This window comes from Nyctereutes procyonoides, unplaced genomic scaffold (genome assembly GCF_905146905.1).
Source record: "Nyctereutes procyonoides isolate TBG_1078 unplaced genomic scaffold, NYPRO_anot_genome, whole genome shotgun sequence".
NCBI lineage: Eukaryota > Metazoa > Chordata > Mammalia > Carnivora > Canidae > Nyctereutes > Nyctereutes procyonoides.
This window is the reverse complement of record NW_026575037.1, coordinates 18132943-18151782: the sequence shown is the minus strand read 5'-3', so window position 1 is coordinate 18151782 and position 18840 is coordinate 18132943. Positions and strand designations below refer to the sequence as shown.

Genomic DNA, 18840 nt, shown 5'->3' with positions numbered 1-18840 from the left:
CAAAGTCTGGTGGTTCACTTTGAAACAATGGGAGTCCTGCCCCACCCCCATTGCCATCTTGGCCGGTGGGATGGATTTCTTCACCATTCAGTGTGACTATATGTCCCCGAAATACTTTTTAGATGGTATTGCTAGCATGTATATCCCACTTCCTGATGAATGTGTATATACATACATACACTTATATACATACATACTCTTATACATTCATGTATATATATTCTTATACACACACATCAGCTTTTTTTATTGACTGCTATCATCTAAGAATGCTACAATTTTATACCTAGCCGTTTTAATACATGTGATTGTAATCTAATTTCCATAAGTCTGAGGAATCAGTTTGACCCCTCCTGACTGGGACTGAGACACAGAGATTCCTGGGTTGTTTTCCTTGTTGGACATGCGGCTTTCAAATTTGAACCACCATTTGCCTTTACCCAAACTATATATTCAGAAAATGGCTCTGTGTTTCTTCTGGCGCAGAGTTACTATTTACAGCTACACTCTCCATTGTAGTGATGTCCTTTCCAAGATCCTTGTATAATATGGCAAGGACCAGACATTACTATTTTCCCCTAGTACTTCTTTTTTTTTTTTTTCCCCTAGTACTTCTTAAGGCTTAGTTATTTCCTTTTGAACATCCCATAGATAACCTGCTCAGCTGCTCCAACATGTCCTGCAGTATTTCCAACAGACTGGGAAAGGCCCTTGAGGTTGGACAGCATGTGGTTACTGGTCATCTTCTCAAGGGCTTCCACACATACTTTGTCCTCGACTTCTCCTTGTGAATACTGCTCTGGCAAACTCACCACACCTCCTCACCTGCCTGCTGAAGCCAGTGTTGAATTGGCCAATATCTGGCCCAGGTCTCTGGTGCCCCATTGGGCAAAGGGTGCAGGGGTCAAAGTGACCAGCCAGAAAGCCCAAGGAGAGAAGGTAGTTGGTAGAGCACCCTGATCCCTAGCTGCAGAAGCAGAGCATTCTCAGTGGGGACAGTCAGAGGCCTGTCTCAGACCTCACATCTTGCCTAGTGTCCACATCTTCTGTTCTTATCCTGGAAAGGCACAGTTCAGGCCAAGAGGCCATTGTAGCTTGGGGCCCTCATGAAGTTTTTAGTTTGTTGTGATATAGTTCACCTCCCATATAATTCACCCACTTGAAGTATACAATTCAGTGGCTTTTAGTATATTCACAGATACTTTCAGCTATTACCACTGCCAATTTTATAGTATTTTCATCACCCTATGCTTTAGCTACCATCTCTGCCATAATCTCACCCTCTACTTCTCTAGTGCTAGGAACCCTCTAATCAATTTTCTATTTCTGTCTTTGTTACCTTATTCTGGATTTTCACATGAATGGAATATAATATGTGGTCTTTCATGATTGGTGTACTTCACTTAGCATGATGTTTCAAGATTCATCCACATTGTAGCAGGTCAGTATTTCATTCCTTTTCATGGCAGCATAATATTCCACTGTATAGAAATGCCACATTTTGTTTATTCATCTATTGATGGATATTTGGGTTGTCTCCATCTTTTGGCTGTTGTTGATAATGCCACTACAAAATTTGGGTATAAGTTTCTGTGTGGGTATCTGTTCTCATTTCTCTTGAGTATATGCCAAAAGTAGAGTTGCTGGGTCCTATGGTAACTTTGTTTAGTCATTTCAGGAAATGTCAAGCTGTTTTCCAAAGTGACTGCAGCGTTTTGCATTCTTGCCAGCTGTGTATGACAGTTCCAATTTCTCCACATTTTCATTAACCCTTGTTGGTCTGACTTTTTGATTTTAGCCAGCCTGAAATGGGGTGTGAACACCCTAAAAGTGTGTGTGAACTCATGAAGTTTTAGAAGGATTTGGGGGAGGATTTTCCCTTTCTAATATTTTCTAAATCCATTTTATATATACCGAATTTAAATGTGTAAATATATATATAAAACACTTTTAGGTGTGGTATCTGTAAAAGCATGACTGCTAAGATGTCCTATTGTCTATCACAATAATGAAGGAGATGTCAATATTTGCTAATCCAAAATTCTTATTGCTCAAAACCAATGAGGGAAACTTTTTGTAATGTGTGAGGTAAGGGGAAGAAACAGGAAGGGTGGAAAAGTGGGAGCAGGTGGTGTATTTTCAGATATGTTACATCTTTCCCAGGAGATTGCTCCATTACTTATCTCTGTGTCTCGATGGCTCCCTCTGTCTTTCAGGAGGACTGGCATTGGCCCACGTGCTCTTTTTCTACCTGAAGTACTTGGTGCTCTTTGGTGTCCCAGCTCTGCTCATGCGCCTGGATGGACTCACGCCGCCACCCCTCCCTCGCTGTGTGAGCACCATGTTCAGTTTCACGGGCATGTGGAGGTCAGTAATTTGGTTTATGAAAGCCCTCTGGGGATGTCCAGTGGGAAGAGCCGTGGCTTGGCAGACTTCAAAGAGTTTGGGCCGCTGTTCTTTCTCTGTCCCCCACTCAAGGCGCATTTGGCATTTGGGTTTCTTCATCTAATACGATGACAATCTGTGCTTTCTGAACTGCTCAAAAATACTGTCAGGCTATGAAGATATGTGAGATAAAAATTCTCTCCAGGCTATGTACAGATGCACAAAGGGTTATGTTTAAGTGTTTTCTTACTAACTTGGGACATGCTGCAATATATTATTTTATTGCTCCCTGTTTTTTGTGAAAATGACTCTGTGTATGTGAAACTGTCAATTAAAAACAATAGAATTAGGATAATAGCATAGGTCACAGTTGGCATTTACTAGCTCTCAGACCTGGGACAATTTACTAAATTTCTCTAAGTTTCAATTTTCTCCTCTCTTAAATAACAATAATAATAGGGTGATAATACCCATAGTCAAGAGTTGTTTTGAATATCAGATAAGCTAATGCATTTAAGGCATTTGGCATATGGTAGATATTTACAAATGTTAGCTTTAAAAAAAATTTTTTTTTAATTGGAGTTCAATTTGCCACAAATGTTAGCTTTTATCCTTGTGTTATTCCTCTGCTTGGTGCACATGGATAGACAGATGCATTTTCTGAGTTTTCTCACTCTTCTTGACTTTGCCCCAGAAAGGTAGGGTTAGCCTGAAGCTTTTGTCCTGAAACATCTCTCAGCCCCCCTGCTGTTTCTGATTGTTGCCCTCCAGATGGGCTTGCCTACTGTTGTGTGTTTCTTATCACTTCCTGTATGTAACAAGTGACAGGGCTTGCTTTGCGATTTCAAATTTAATGTAGGAAGCAGCGACTGGGGACCTGCACCATCATAGGGTCAGCACTTTTTAGGCATCCCCATTTCCCTCACCCTAGCCTTGGCCCTGCTCAAGAGTTGCTTGTCTGGCTCATTCACCATAGTAAATGATTGTAGATGCTGAGTTTTTTTAAGCCTCTTTAAATGCATTTTATTATTGGTTCCGTTTGCTTCTTAGGATTAGAGATTTCCTATGGTTATTGCAAGTAATGTTAAATAATTGCTTTGATTTGTCCTTAATTACTTCATCAAATATCAAAGTTTGCCCAGTTTTATTGGCAGGGTCAGAGAATGCTACCAAAGGGGTTCTCTCAAGCCACGAGGACACAGAGTGGTTCTTGGTTGAAAGGTGAACCTGTCTGGGAGGCTCTGTTAACTTTTGACCTACTGATAAAATTAATTCACTGAACAAATGGGTCGGGACCCAACATGATTTAGGGTCACGTTACCAGTGACTGGTGTGCGCTTAGCATGGTTTCTCTGTCTTTGTGAATGCTTGCCCTAATGCATTTCTTGGGAAGCATATTCTCCTAAAGGGCTTCTCCAGGGTTGGTTGGTGTAATGAAAACCATGACCCCTGGGCAGGCATGCTAGCTCCAGGCTCCTTGTCCATAGATCTCAACCCATTGATTGTCAGAAGAGGCAGTTTATTTTTTTATTATTATTTTTTTATAAATTAATTTTTTATTGGTGTTCAATTTACCAACATACAGAATAACACCCAGTGCTCATCCCGTCAAGTGTCCCCCTCAGTGCCCGTCACCCATTCACCCCCACCCCCCGCCCTCCTCCCCTTCCACCACCCCTAGTTCGTTTCCCAGAGTTAGGAGTCTTTATGTTCTGTCTCCCTTTCTGATATTTCCCACACATTTCTTCTCCCTTCCCTTATATTCCCTTTCACTATTATTCACATTCCCCAAATGAATGAGAACATACACTGTTTGTCCTTCTCCGATTGACTTACTTCACTCAGCATAATACCCTCCAGTTCCATCCACGTTGAAGCAAATGGTGGGTATTTGTCGTTTCTAATGGCTGAGGAATATTCCATTGTATACATAAACCACATCTTCTTTATCCATTCATCTTTCGATGGACACCGAGGCTCCTTCCACAGTTTGGCTATTGTGGACATTGCTGCTAGAAACACCGGGGTACAGGTGTCCCGGCATTTCATTGCATCTGAATCTTTGGGGTAAATCCCCAACAGTGCAATTGCTGGGTCGTAGGGCAGGTCTATTTTTAACTCTTTGAGGAACCTCCACACAGTTTTCCAGAGTGGCTGCACCAGTTCACATTCCCTCCAACAGTGTAAGAGGGTTCCCTTTTCTCCGCATCCTCTCCAACATTTGTTGTTTCCTGCCTTGTTAATTTTCCCCATTCTCACTGGTGTGAGGTGGGATCTCATTGTGGTTTTGATTTGTATTTCCCTGATGGCAAGTGATGCGGAGCATTTTCTGATGTGCTTGTTGGCCATGTCTATGTCTTCCTCTGTGAGATTTCTCTTCATGTCTTTTGCCCATTTCATGATTGGATTGTTTGTTTCTTTGGTGTTGAGTTTAATAAGTTCTTTATAGATCTTGGAAACTAGCCCTTTATCTGATACGTCATTTGCAAATACCTTCTCCCATTCTGTAGGTTGTCTTTGAGTTTTGTGGACTGTATCCTTTGCTGTGCAAAAGCTTCTTATCTTGATGAAGTCCCAATAGTTCATTTTTGCTTTTGTTTCTTTTGCCTTCGTGGATGTATCTTGCAAGAAGTTACTGTGGCCGAGTTCAAAAAGGGTGTTGCCAGTTCAAAAAGGGTCTTGCCCAAGAGGCAGTTTAGACTGTTGACTGTATTTCACATTCAGAGTAGTTGTCTTCTTGTCCTTTATTATTTTAATTAATTACTTTTTGTCCAATACCCTCTGTTGTCTCTCTACAATAAAGGCAGAGAGAGCATATTTGCCAAGACCTTTGTCATTTTCCATTAGAACTAACCTCAAATCGTGTAGACTCCAGGTTGTTGAAACACTCCACCATCCCTCCCAGTCAAAGTTTTAAGACAGATGTGGGTGAGAGAGTAATAAAAGTTGCTGTGAGGTGGAAGCTCTGGGGTGAGCCCTGAGAGTGATGTGGTCTTAGGCAGAAGTGTTTACAAGAGCTTGTGATGGAATAACATGATCTTTCCTGGGAATGACCTGGACTTTTATCCTGGCTTTTAATTTAAGTTTTAATTTTTTTAAAAAAAGACTTTATTTATTTATTCATGAGAGACACACACACAGAGAGAGGCAGAGACACAGGCAGAGGGAGAAGCAGGCTCCATGCAGGGAGCCCGATGTGGGGCTTGATCCCGGGACTCCAGGATCACGTGCTTGGCCAAAGGCAGGTGCTAAACTGCTGAGTCACCCAGGCTTCCCTTATCCTGGCTTTTTAAATTTTAAGCATATACATGGGTCTAGATTTTCCCCTTAGTATTTTTCAGTTTGGTGAAGGGTTTTCTAGATTGCCAGTTGTACTTAGAAACGCCTTGGTCTTTGTTCTTTACACACAATGACCATTCCACATTTAGTAGTTGAATTTAGGAAAGGAGGTCAACTCTGTGCTATAGTGAACAATTTAAGGCTCAGAAGAAGTAGTTTTGAATAGAAAAAAAAACAATAAAAATTATAGCTTCTTTTTTACACCATTTATGGATATTCCTCTGCCCATCAGAGGAAGTTTACCATGTGGTGTTCAGGGGCTGGTAGCCTAACCTTACAGTGGCCCTGGTCCCCACTCTAACTTTTATCTATAAGATGCACATTGAGGGAAAATAAAGTTTTTAATTTCTAGTTTCTATTTACATCTAGCTTTACATTAATATTTCTGGGCCATCTATTGAGGGCTTGAGGCAGATAGGGAATTGCTTTCTGTTCCTGGATGTAGGTCTGGGAAAAACTGAGTCAGGAGTAACTGTGAAAGCTGGCCATGCAGATTATTCTGGGCAGTGGCAGCCATTCACATGGGGGCACAAAGGGAAGAGTGGATGGGCAGTGGAGGGAAGCAATTTAAAAACAGTCTTTGCAGATTGTCTTGTGGTTACCTGACCTTCTAGAAAGTCCACACTGAATGAGTTGTAGAGCCAATGATGAGAGGTGAATTTTTAGCCTCCCATTTTAAAAGCAGCTTACACACCTGAACACCATGCTGACTGATTGCACCATATTTCAGTCCACTTAACAGTGAGAGAAGACTTGAAGCCAGCAGTCCGCTGTATCGGAGGAAGCTGAGCTCTACATCATAGAACAGATGAAATTGGCCATCAGCAAAGAGATAATGTTCCTTGACATGCTAGTTCCAATTGGTCATGAAAAATTGCTGTTCACCCAGACAGCCCTGACCTGAGAGTTAGGAGCCAATGGGTTTGCTTATATATTTTTCCCTTCTAGCTCTTTTGTTTCATATAATTCCTGTTCAGATACTTGCAGGCATAACAAAACCCCGAGGAGTATGTGTATTCCCCCTTGTGTGATTTCTCTGTGGCCTTACAGACCTGGGAAATTGAGAATTTTCTGCTTAATTTTTAGGTTTCATGTTTTAATTTAGGTAGGCTGAGATCTGTAATGAGCATCTTTTGCCGGGAGTCATTAAAGATGACATTGCATGTCTGAGGTTTCAAATTAGGAGTCTGATCATGTTCCCCTGATTTGATTTTTAGCTATGGAAGCAAAGTGTGCAAAGTGATAGAATTTCCCATGGCGGCTGGTGAGCTATGGGTCAATTTCAATTATCTCAGGAATCTCGCACAGCTTGCCCTCTGCCTTTCTTGAATTATGATGCTCTCAGGTCTTCATAGGCAAACTCATGCATCACAGCTTAACCCCGAGAGATTTGGGCACTGCTAGACCTTAATGTGTGGGGACATGTTGGGGCTGGGGCTGGGGAGGAGCCTGAGCCCCTTCTTTCAGTGGGGAATTGATTGCATGAACTTTTAGGTCAATAGAAGAATTTAGGTTCCTAGATAGAGAGTTGGTCCAGGCACGTGGTAGATGGTGAAAACTAGCTCTACAGACTGCTAGCTTTACGTTTCGTCCTGCCTTTGAATCATGTCTGACCTCGGGTTGCAGGACAGGATGGCAAGCATGGAGCTGGTGAAGTACACACCATGCCTACCAGCCTGCTAATAACCAGGAGCTTGCTACTTACTAGTTGTGTGACTTGGGCAAATAATTAAAATGCTCTGGGCCAAGCTTTTCATTTCTAAAATGGAGATAATAGTACTTGCTGCATAGGGGCCATGTGAGGGTTGACCGAGCCTGGTGTTTAGTAGGTCCTTGGAAAGGGATAGCTTCTTCGTTGTTTTGCACTTGAAAACCTAGCAAGAGCCAGAGGTGACTGAGAAATCAGCCTGTGGATGGGCCAGGCTGGGGAGTGTTGGGACTGGTCGGGGAAAGGCTTCAGTCCAGCTCTGAGACTGAGATGTGACAGCTCAGAGATAAAGGCTATGGTGAAGAAGTCATGGGCTCTCTGCCCTCAGAGGAGAGAGCTCGATCCAGTTGTTTGTGCCTCAGTTCTCTCTACTATTGAATGAAAAAAAAAAAAAAGGACTCTTATCATTAGATGATGTCTATATTCTCTTCCGGTTCTGTCTTTAGGTGAGCCCCAGCCACACTGGATGGGGGTGACCACCAGTCCCTGGTGGTGGAGTACTGTCCCCCTCACTGCCCATGTAATTGGGTAAAAAGTCACTTAACTTCCTAATGCCTTCATTTTCTGACTTTATTTATTTAAAATAAAGCTCATCATAGGACTTGCCTCCCTGGGTTGTTGTGAGACCACTGCTATTGCAGGAACACAGGGCAGGCACATGGGAGACACCAAGATATTAGCCGATAATCAGAATTACAGATGTGCTAATGAACTTTACACCCGTCGCTTTTTAATTTCCCAGAAAAGACAGGCCTGAGAGCACGGGCGGTGGAAGGAGGTGGAAGGTAGCAGAATAGGTGGCAATCTGTGGAAGGCAGAGATTTCAAAAGTAAAGCACAGGGTCCCCCGTAATCTGCACCGATTTGACCTCTCCCTCGCCTTTAGGGGGAGATCTTCTACTAGTTGGTTTCCAGCTACTGGAATCACCTCATATTTTATCTTTGTCTTATCCTATCTCAACAGACGCAGAAAACATATCTTCCTTCTTCTGACAGTTGTGTTTCAAAATCCCTTTACCTTTTCCTCCACACACAGACTTCCATAAATCAGAGTGAAAAGGAAATACCAAGTTGAAGCAAATTTTATGAACCATTATTACATTTTGGTTCCTGGATTTATTTTGACTTCAAAGATAGATACCCTGCTCTCCTCTCCATTTCCTCCCTGTGTGGAGGGTGTTTTCAGTGCGTGTATTACTGGGCAAACTCTCAGCCTGGAGGCTTTTAGAATAAGCAGGAGTCTGGCACAAGAAACACCGTGGGGACACCTGGGTGGCTCAGTGGTTGAGCGCCTGCCTTCGGCTCAGGTCATGATCCCAGGGTCCAGGGTCCTTATGGGGAGCCTGTGTCTCTGCCTCTCTCTGGGTGTCTCTCATGAATATAAATAAAAATAAAATCTATAAAAAAAAAAAGAAGAAACACCGGGGTGTCTTTTAATGGAGGACTCTTCAGCTGGTCACCTGTGACTGGAGCACAGCCTTCGAGAGTCCAGATCTGGAGCGTGTCTGCATGGGGTTTGAATCCTGGCTCTACTACTTATTATCCAATGACCTCTCTGTGCCTCAGTTTCCTTCTCTGGAAAATGGTGACGTTCCAGTGCCCAACTCTGGGAGCTGACGCTCTGAGTCACACTGCACAGGAGGCCTCTACTTGCTCACACCCCAGCATCCCGTAAGCTCTTGGAGGGCAGTGATCAGACCTTGCCCTTGGCTAGCCCCGTGTCCCCGGCACCCTCCAGCATTTAGTGGGTTCTCAGGAAGTCTATGCCACAGGGAGGAATGGTCACCTTTCTTGACCACCCGGTCATAAGAGCAAAATTTTCAGACGTTTTGATTCGGGAGCCGCGCAGGTCCTCCCTGTAGCACGCACTGTCATGTGGTTGCTGGGGACGGTCCCTGCCGTAACCACTGCTGGTGCTCTGCCTCCTTTATCTCCGTGTGTTTCTCAGTAAGTCTCAATAGTCGGTGTGCTGAGGTTTTGTGTTGGCTTCCAGGTTTCTTGCGAGCAAATCTTCCTTGAAAGGAATGAAGGGTGCACACCTTTTTAGCTTAATTACTCTCATTATCATATCAGACATCATGCCACATCCCCGAGAGCGGATGGAGGAGAAAGTGGCAAAGTACAAGGAAGAAAAGAGATTCCACCCAGACTCTGACACGGGAGAGGAGTTTGACAGCTGTTTGTCTTTGAGGACAGGAGTTTTCTGAGGGAGGCCTGAAAAGTAGAGACCCTAATCACTTGGGTGGGAGATGGGAACCTGAGGGTAGGACTGGGGGGTGAAGCCTTTCTGGAACCTGTTCTCACAATGAGTAATAGTAAGACTAATAATAGTGATGATAGTAACAGCAGCCCTGACATCTGCAAGTGGCAAACGCATTGAGCCAGGCATACTTCTAAGTGCTTTTATATATTTATTTAATCCTCCCAAAACTCTATGTAGCTACCAGTATCCCCACTTTATAAATGGTGAAACTGAGACACAGAGAGGTTGAGTAACTCTCCTTAAATCACACAGCAGCTAGTAAGTGGTAGAGCTGGGGTTTGAACCCAAGTGCTCGTAATCACTACCTTCGCCTGTCTCTCCAGCTAAACTGACCTGTAGTGAATTTCTCTTCCAGGGTCTGGAGCATGAGGCTTGTGTGACAGGATCTGGGACTTGGGGGTATCTGAGAATGATGATCACTGATGGACGACCCCCTAGGGAGGGAGATGGCGCAGGGAGGGTGGAGCCAGGCAGTGGTTTGGCCTCCATGTACCAAGGGGTGAGGAGAACAGGAGGGCATTTGACCCTGAGTAACTGAGTGCTCTGGAGTAGTGGAGGGTCCGCTCCCCTGTTAACATCTCTTATGTTATAAACAACAATCCAGAAACAGCTGCTGAGTGGAGATGGGAGGGGGGTTCACCTGGTGCCGACATAGAAACTTGGCTCCATTTCTCTTGCCAGTGTCTCCTTCTATGTGGAGCTTGGCTGCTGGCCCTCCTTGATGGCTGTCCTCCTCCTCCTCTGTTTCTGGATCTCATGTTAGGCTGGGTCAGATCCCATTTGCCAAGAAGAATGGAGAATTGCCCCACATCTGTCAGTCTTTAAACATCCAGGACCTCAGTACTATTAATTTCTAATTTACACCTTCCCTTCAGCAAACTAGTGTTGTTTTTTGCTCCATCTCAGATCGGAGGATTAAAATCAAAGTGCAGCCTGCTTTTACGCTTAAATGCTTCTAGATATTTTGATGTATCAGTTTTATATTTGTACGCAGTCAGATCTTTCTCTGCATAGTTTCTGACTTTGGTGATGAGCTGAGGAAGTCCATTTGAAATTTATTTATTTTTATGTAAGGCAGGAATTCCTCCTTTGGGGATTCACAAGCTACTAAAATGATTTTTCTTAGAATCTCAAAAACCTGCTTATGGCAGACTCCACATCATCTAACAGTGCCTGGCACATAGTAGGCACTCAACAAACAGGTATTTCCTGGGTCAAAGATGAATGATCCCCTGTGCCCTTATATCCTTGAAGAAAAGATAAAAATGGACTTACTTTTTTCCCCTATTTATTTAGTTTTTGTTTTTATTGAAGTTCAATTTAAAAATTGACTTACACGTGAAGTGTAGGTCTAACTTATTTCCAGTGGTTAAGTTGCCATCCTAACTGCATTTATGGTGATATCAAATGCCATCTTTTGCCATATTATCTATTTCCTATGTGGTACCTAAGGCTTTCTCTGGGTCCACCTTGTGACAAGATGCATTCTAGGTTCTGTGTTTCTTTACAGTGTGAATATTTTAATCTTTTTTTGTATTGAATGACTTACCATTAGAATCCCAGAGGAAATTTGTGTTACTTTATGGGGTCTGGTGAAAAAAAGAAGGGGATGAGTAAAGAAAACAGTTTTATTTATTTTTTTGTTAGAGGCTAAAAGCCAACCAATCAACCACCACTACCACCATCACAAAAGCAACGAGGTAAAATTTAAAGGACCTTCATTGTTTTAGGGACGGGGGAAAAGGCAGAGATTATTCTCTGTTCTCAGTGGGCTGGGAAGGAGTGAACCCCCAACCATGAACAATCAGTGGTGCTTGTGCAAAAAGAAACAATAAGGCTCACATTCAGAGTCCTCTGAAGAAAGTAACAGGGTTAGGTAGGTGTCACCTGGAATGGGAAAACTATGCCCAAGGCGATTCTGAAAAACTGAACCCACAGATTTTCAACCTGGAACTTCCCATTTACTGCTTCTCCTCTCTGTTCTGTCTTTTTTTAAAAATAAATATTTTATTTATTTATTCAGAGAGAGAGAGAGAGAGAGAGAGAGGGGCGCAGGCAGGCAAGCAGTCAGGCAGAGACACAGGCAGAGGGAGAAGCAGGCTCCATGCTGGGAGCCTGACATGGGAGTCGATCCTGGATCTTGGGGATCACGCCCTGGACTGAAGGCAGGCGCTAAACCGCTGAGCCACCTGGGCTGCCCTCTCTGTTCTGTCTTTGTCTCTCTCTGTTTCATACTATATGATGTCTGTAGCCCTGGCCATGGGAGTCAATTTGGCCCAGGATTAGGTGGAGCAGGACCAGCTACTTTACTTATCACATGAGAGGAAGGGAGGCCCTTGCTTCTGTTGCCTTGAGTGAAGGATGCTCCTGGTATCCCAGATTGCCATTCTCAGTGCATATTTCCTAGGAAAGTTGGTCTAAACCATGGTCGGATTCCATATTATTATTACAACTGGCCTGAAGAATAGGACTCAATTAGTGTGTAATGGAATCATCTTTGAATGTTGTTAAATGGCAAACTATGAACCCACATCTAGATTGTGACTGAGTAGTTTGGGATAGGGTTCACTAATCTGAATTTTATTAAGCAGCTAACATGATTCTATAGTCCACAGACCACACTTCAAGAAGCATTTGCGACTGCTATTGTTGGCTTTCTGACGGAGGCCAGAAATCTTGACCTAGCCTTTAAGGCCCTCCCTGATCTGGTCCCTGCTACTTTCTTTCATTATCTGTATTTTTTAAAATTTCTTTTTGTTGGAGTTCAATTTGCTAACATATAGCATAACACCCAGTGCTCATCCCATCAAGTGCCCCCCTCAGTGCCCATCACCCAGTCACTTCAACCCCCTGCCCACCTCCCTTTCTACTACCCTTTGTTCATTTCCCAGAGTTAGGTGTCTCTCATGTCATTCTCTGTATTTTTTTTTCATTCTCTGTATTTTTTAAAAGGATTTTATTACTCATTTTAGAGAGAGAGAGAGAGAATGTGTGTGCTCAAGCAGGGGAAGAGTGGGATGGGGGGAGAAACTTTTAAGCAGACTCTCTGCTAACCATGGAGCTCCATGTGGGGTTTGATCTCATGACCCTGAGATCAAGACCTGAGCCAAGATCAAGAGTCAGAGGCTTAACCAAAGAGCCACCCAGGCGCCCCAGGAGTATATTTTAAAAAGAAGAATAAAGAGAGTATTTCAGGAAAGGATAAACTGGTCACCAGAGAGAGTCCAATGCTTCTGGGAGCTAAAGGGAGGGGAAGACTGGAAAATGCTTTTCGGTTTGGTCAACTAGGAGTTATTTAACATTAAAAAGAGTGCTTGTTTCAGTGGAGTAAAGGGGCTGGGAGACACATGTGAGGGGTTTCAGTGTGAGAGGTAAGAAAATCCTTGCCTCTTACATTCCCTTCCTCCATGCAATGTTCTAGCCCGTGCGGACTGTTTGCTGTCCTCCAAGGACGTCAGCTGCTTCTTCACTTGTGCTCCTCTTCCACGCATGCTCTGATTGTTCTACCTCTACGTTTCCTAGTCTCGCCTCACACTGCATCTTTCTTGGGGTGCCTGCCCTGGCTCTGTAAGGTTGAGTTAGGTATCCTCCTGCCATGCTTCCTTACCATGGCATGTATGAAGTGGCATTGTCATCTCTTGTCAACTTGCCTCTTTCTTTTACTGGGCCCTGAGCCCCTTGAAGACAGGGCTTGCACAGTTCCTGTTACCTTTTCATGCCTGTTACAATACTGAGCAATTAATAGGCATTCAGTATATGTGGAGTGAACGGTGAGAGAATGAATGAGCATAAAATTCAACAATGGCTATAATGATGCCTATGGTAGGACCACTGTCACGTATGCCTCACTCATACATGCCATACATTGTTACTGATTATATGACAAAATATTACTGTTCAGCTGATAACACATGCTCTTACCCATGTAGGATTCTTCTCTGTAGAGGTAGCACATATCATTGCTCCCATCTTATCCCGGGTGTGAAGAACAGAGGAATAGAAAAAAATGTTAGTTTCCTTTGCCCCTAGGAGACATGTGCTTAACACATCAGATATGTGGTGGAATATGATGAGGCTCAAATGACTAATTTAGATAGTAAGGGTGTGGTGATTTCAGAGGCAGTGAGATACCTCCAGCTGGGCTCATCAAGCAAGATGTTCTGAGGGAGTTGGCATCACGTTAGGTTCATTTCTTCACTTATTATGTCTCCTACGAACCAGACTCTCTTTGGGCAACACAAAAGTGTCTGTGATAAAGTCCCTAAACTGTCAGAGGAATGGGCAAGGAGTGGAGCAAGAGGACTATGGAAATGGCCACATAACGCTAAGTATCCTGCTAGGCATTTTCCTATACATCACGTCACGGATGCAGTGTACGCACTATCCCTCTAATGCATGAAATAAATGTTACTTCTCTATTTGAAACAGCTGATCTACTCTTCCTCATTGAGATAGCTGGGAATGGGCTCAGAAAAGGGCATTTGAATTTTAAAAGCCAATGGATATTTATTTACTGAGTGCCTAACTATGCACCAGGCACTGTTTTAGGCCCTATGTTTACATATAAAGTAGCGAGAAAACCGAAAAACATCCTGCCCTCATAGAATTTCCGTAATAATAGGAATAGAGTTCCATTAAAACAATAAATAATAGAACTTCCATAATAACAAGAATAGTCTGCTTGAATAGCTTCCATATAATAATAATAAGACAATAAGCAAAACAAGTAAACTATATAGCATGTTAGAAACACATAACCATTACAGAGAAAAATAAATCAGGTGAAAGGGATAGGGAATGGCAGGAGTTTTAAGTTGTCAATGGAGTGGCCAGGGGAGGTTCACTGAGAAGGTGCCATTGGAGCAGAGACCTCAATGGGATGAAGGAGTGGCCATGTTGGTGGCTGAGTGAAGAGTTTCCCAGCACAAGGTTCTCTTGAGTGCAAAAGCACAAGGCAGGAGAGTGAGCCTGTGGTGTTTAAGGACCAACAAAGTTGCCAGTATGGTGGGACAGAATGAGCAAGAGTAAAGTGTGACAGCAGATGGGGGTCAAGAGAACAGGGGGCCATTTTAAGGCCTTTGCCTTTTATTTTTGCTTTATGCTTTTTAAGTTCTCTTTACAGGGTACTCAGGAGTATTATTTCTTCTTCATGAAAAGTAACTACTTTATCATTTTATGATGACTCTCTTTATTGTTGTTAATATTCCTTGTCTGAGGTTTATTTTGTCTGATGTTAATATAGTGACTTCAGCTTTCTTTTGATATGCTTTCATGGCATATATTGTTTCATCTTCTTACTTTTAACCTTATCATTAAATTAGAGAGGGAGACAAACCATGGGAGACTCCTAACTCTGGGAAACAAACAAAGGGTTACAGAAGGGGAGGTGGGCGGAGGGATGGGGTAACTGGTGATGGGCACTGAGGAGGGCACTTGATGGGATAAGCACTATTATACTATATGTTAGCAAATTGAATTTAAATAAAAAATATTTTAAAAAATGCAAAATGACATTTAACAATGAAAAAAAATAACATTAAAATTAAATGAGGTTATTGTAGACACCATAGAGTTAGATTTTGCTTTTTTATCTAAATTGACAATCTCTGCCATTGGGGCATTTAAACCAGTTAGAGTTAATGTAATTATTGGTATTGGTTGCATTTAAAGCTATCATCTTGAAAGTTATTTTTTAAACCCCATTTTTTTAATGGCTTCCTACTTATCCATCCATCCATCCATTGTGGTAGCATATAATATAAAGTTTACTACTTTAACCATTTTTAAGTGCACAGGTCAGTGATACTAAGTGTATTTACATTGTTCTGCAATCATTACCACTACCCATCTCTAAAATTTTTTCATCTTTCCCAACAGAAACTCCATACCCATTAAATAACTCTTTATTCCCTCTTCTCCCCTGCCCATTTCTGGTACTACTAATTTCTTTGTGTAGATCTAAATATCCATTTGACATTATGCTCCCTTCTGCCTGGAGAATTTCCTTAGCCTTCTGGTCTGCTGGCTAAACTTTTATTTCTTTTTTCTGAAAATGTCTTTATTTTGTCTTTAATTTTAAAAGACATCTTTACTAGATATAGAATTCTTTGTTGACAGGTTATGTTTTTCAGTATCTTCGAGGTCTCTCTCCATTATCTTCTGGCTTGCATAGTTTCAGACAAGAGGCCTTATGTAAGTCCTCTTACATTCTGTTTCTTTTTTCCTCTAGCTGCTTTCAAGATTTTATCTTTGGCTTCAGCAGTTTGACTGTGATGTGCCTAGGTATATTTTTCTTTGTGTTTGTATAGTTTGGAGTTCTCTGAGGTTCTTAGATCTGTGGTTTATTATCATTAATTTTGGAAAGTTTGTGGATACTATGTCTTTAAATATTTCTTTCTTACCATTCCCTTTTTATTCTGCAACTCCAATGACCTGTATGTTAGAGTGATGTTATCTCACAGCTCTTTGATGCTTGGTTCTGATTTTTGCCTCCCTGCCCCCGACTCTTTTTTTTTTTTCTCTTTGTGTTTCAATTCGGATACCTTCTGTTGGCTTATCTTTAAGTTCATTGCTCCTTTCTTCTGTCATGTCCAGTCTTTTTCTTTAGATCCCAACCTAAAGTTGTAAAGGAAAATGAAGATTGACATTGGAGATGGGCTTCCATGGAGGTCATGGTGACCTTGACAGTGGCAGTCTCAGTGAAGTGGTGGGGGCAAAAGCCCCACTAAAGTGGGCTCAGAGGAGAATGGATCTGATCTGACCCCAGGAACCCCAGGGTCTAATGAGGGGAAGCTGGTGCACATGGTGTGGTTAGGGTCCAGACTTCCTGTCTTCCTGACTGGGCCTCACCACAGTTCTTCTTGACTAAGCAGACCCCTTTGAGTCTTAGCCAGGCCCTGGCAAGGCTGTGCACTACACTTTGCAGTGATCTCACTTGCCATTCATCACAGGTGTCCCTAAACCACCTAAATCAGATCTATGGGCCCACATCTTACTACCTTCAGTGCAGGAACTTCTGAATATCTCCTTGCCAACGGTTGCTGAAGGAGGCTCAGCAATGCTAGGCTCTTTCCTTCACTCTGCCTAACTATATTTACCCCAATATGGCCACCCTTTGTTGTTGTTTTAAGATTTTATTTATTTATTCTTGAGGGACAGAGAGAGAGAGAGAGAGAGAGAGAGAGAGAGAGAGAGAAACAGAGACATAGGCAGAGGGAGAAGCAGACTCTGTGCAGGCAACCTGATGTGGGACTTGATCCCAGGACTCCAGGATCACGCCCTGGGCTGAAAGGCAGGCACCAAACCACTGAGCCACCCAGGTGTCCCTGGCCACCCTTTGTTGTAAAGAGCATCCTGCAAGCTCGTCTATCATAGTTCAACCAGAAAGGAAAGCCAAAGCTTCTCTGCTTGGGCTTTCACCTCCACCTATATAATAACCTTCCCTTTTAGGACATGTTTCTGAGTTGTGTCCTCTTCCATCTCTTGCCACAGTTCACTGTGTCACAAGAGATAGCTTTTCTTTTTTTTTTTTTTTCTTTTATTTTTTATTTTTTTTTATTTTTTTAATTAATTTTATTGGTGTTCAATTTACCAACATACAGAATAACACCCAGTGCTCATCCCGTCAAGTGTCCCCCTCAGTGCCCGTCACCCATTCACCCCCACCCCCTGCCCTCCTCCCCCTCCACCACCCCTAGTTCATTTCCCAGAGTTAGAAGTCTTTATGTTCTGACTCCCTTTCTGATATTTCTCACACCTTTCTTCTCCCTTCCCTTATATTCCCTTTCACTATTGTTCATATTCCCCAAATGAATGAGAACATACACTGTTTGTCCTTCTCCGGTTACTGTGGCCAAGTTCAAAAAGGGTGTTGCCTGAGTTCTCCTCTGGGATTTTGATGGAATCTTGTCTCACATTTAGATCTTTCATCTATTTTGAGTTTATCTTTGTGTATGGTGCAAGAGAGTGGTCCAGTTTCATTCTCCTGCATGTGGATGTCCAATTTTCCCAGCACCATTTATTGAAGAGACTGTCTTTCTTCCAGTGGATCGTCTTTCCTCCTTTATCGTATATTAGTTGACCATAAAGTTCAGGGTCCACTTCTGGGTTCTCTGTTCTGTTCCATTGATCTATATGTCTGTTTTTGTGCCAGTACCACACTGTCTTGATGAACACAGCTTTGTAGTACAACCTGAAATCTGGCATTGTGATGCCCCCAGATACGGTTTTCTTTTTTAAAATTCCCCTGGCTGTTCGGGGTCTTTTCTGATTCCACACAAATCTTAAAATAATTTGTTCTAAGTCTCTGAAGAAAGTCCATGGTATTTTGATAGGGATTGCATTATACGTGTAAATTGCCCTGGGTAACATTGACATTTTCACAATATTAATTCTGCCAATCCATGAGCATGGAATATTTTTCCATCTCTTTGTGTCTTCCTCAATTTCTTTCAGAAGTGTTCTATAGTTTTTAGGGTATATTTTGAGACCCATTTGAATGGCAAATGGTTCTCCAACCTTTTATTTTCAGGTTGTAGGTGTCCTTCTGTCTAAAATGAGTCTCTTGTAGACAGCAAATAGATGGGTCCTGCTTTTTTATCCAGTCTGAAACCCTGCGCCTTTTGATGGGGTCATTAAGCCCATTCACGTTCAGAGTTACTATTGACAGATATGAGTTTAGTGTCATCATGATATCTATTTAGTCCTTGTTTTTGTGGATTGTTCCACTGAACTTCTTCTTAAAGGGGAGTTTTAAGAGTCCCCCTTAAAATTTCTTGCAGAGCTGGTTTGGAGGTCACATATTCTTTCAGTTCCTGCCTGTCTTGGAAGCTCTTTATCTCTCCTTCCATTTTGAATGAGAGCCTTGCTGGATAAAGTATTCTTGGTTGCAGGTTCTTCTCATTTAGGACCCTGAATATATCCTGCCAGCCCTTTCTGGCCTGCCAGGTCTCTGTGGAGAGGTCTGCTGTTACCCTAATATTCCTCCCCATGAAAGTCAGGGACTTCTTGTCTCTTGCTGCTTTAAGGATCTTCTCTTTATCTTTGGAATTTGCAAGCTTCACTATTAGATGTCGAGGTGTTGAACGGTTTTTATTGATTTTAGGGGGGGATCTCTCTATTTCCTGGATCTGAATGCCAGTTTCCCT

At 42.5% G+C, this 18840-nt stretch overlaps 1 protein-coding gene across 5 annotated transcripts in view; it reads left to right on the top strand.

Annotated features, from left to right (window-relative positions):
* The window catches only part of HHAT (hedgehog acyltransferase), a 317033-nt gene that overhangs the window by 126672 nt on the left and 171521 nt on the right, over positions 1 to 18840 (top strand). For all 5 annotated transcript variants that reach the window (XM_055319514.1, XM_055319515.1, XM_055319513.1 and 2 more), the window contains one exon: positions 2217 to 2367. In XM_055319514.1, the coding sequence (XP_055175489.1) occupies positions 2217 to 2367 (151 nt within the window). The remainder of the gene's footprint in view (positions 1 to 2216; positions 2368 to 18840) is intronic.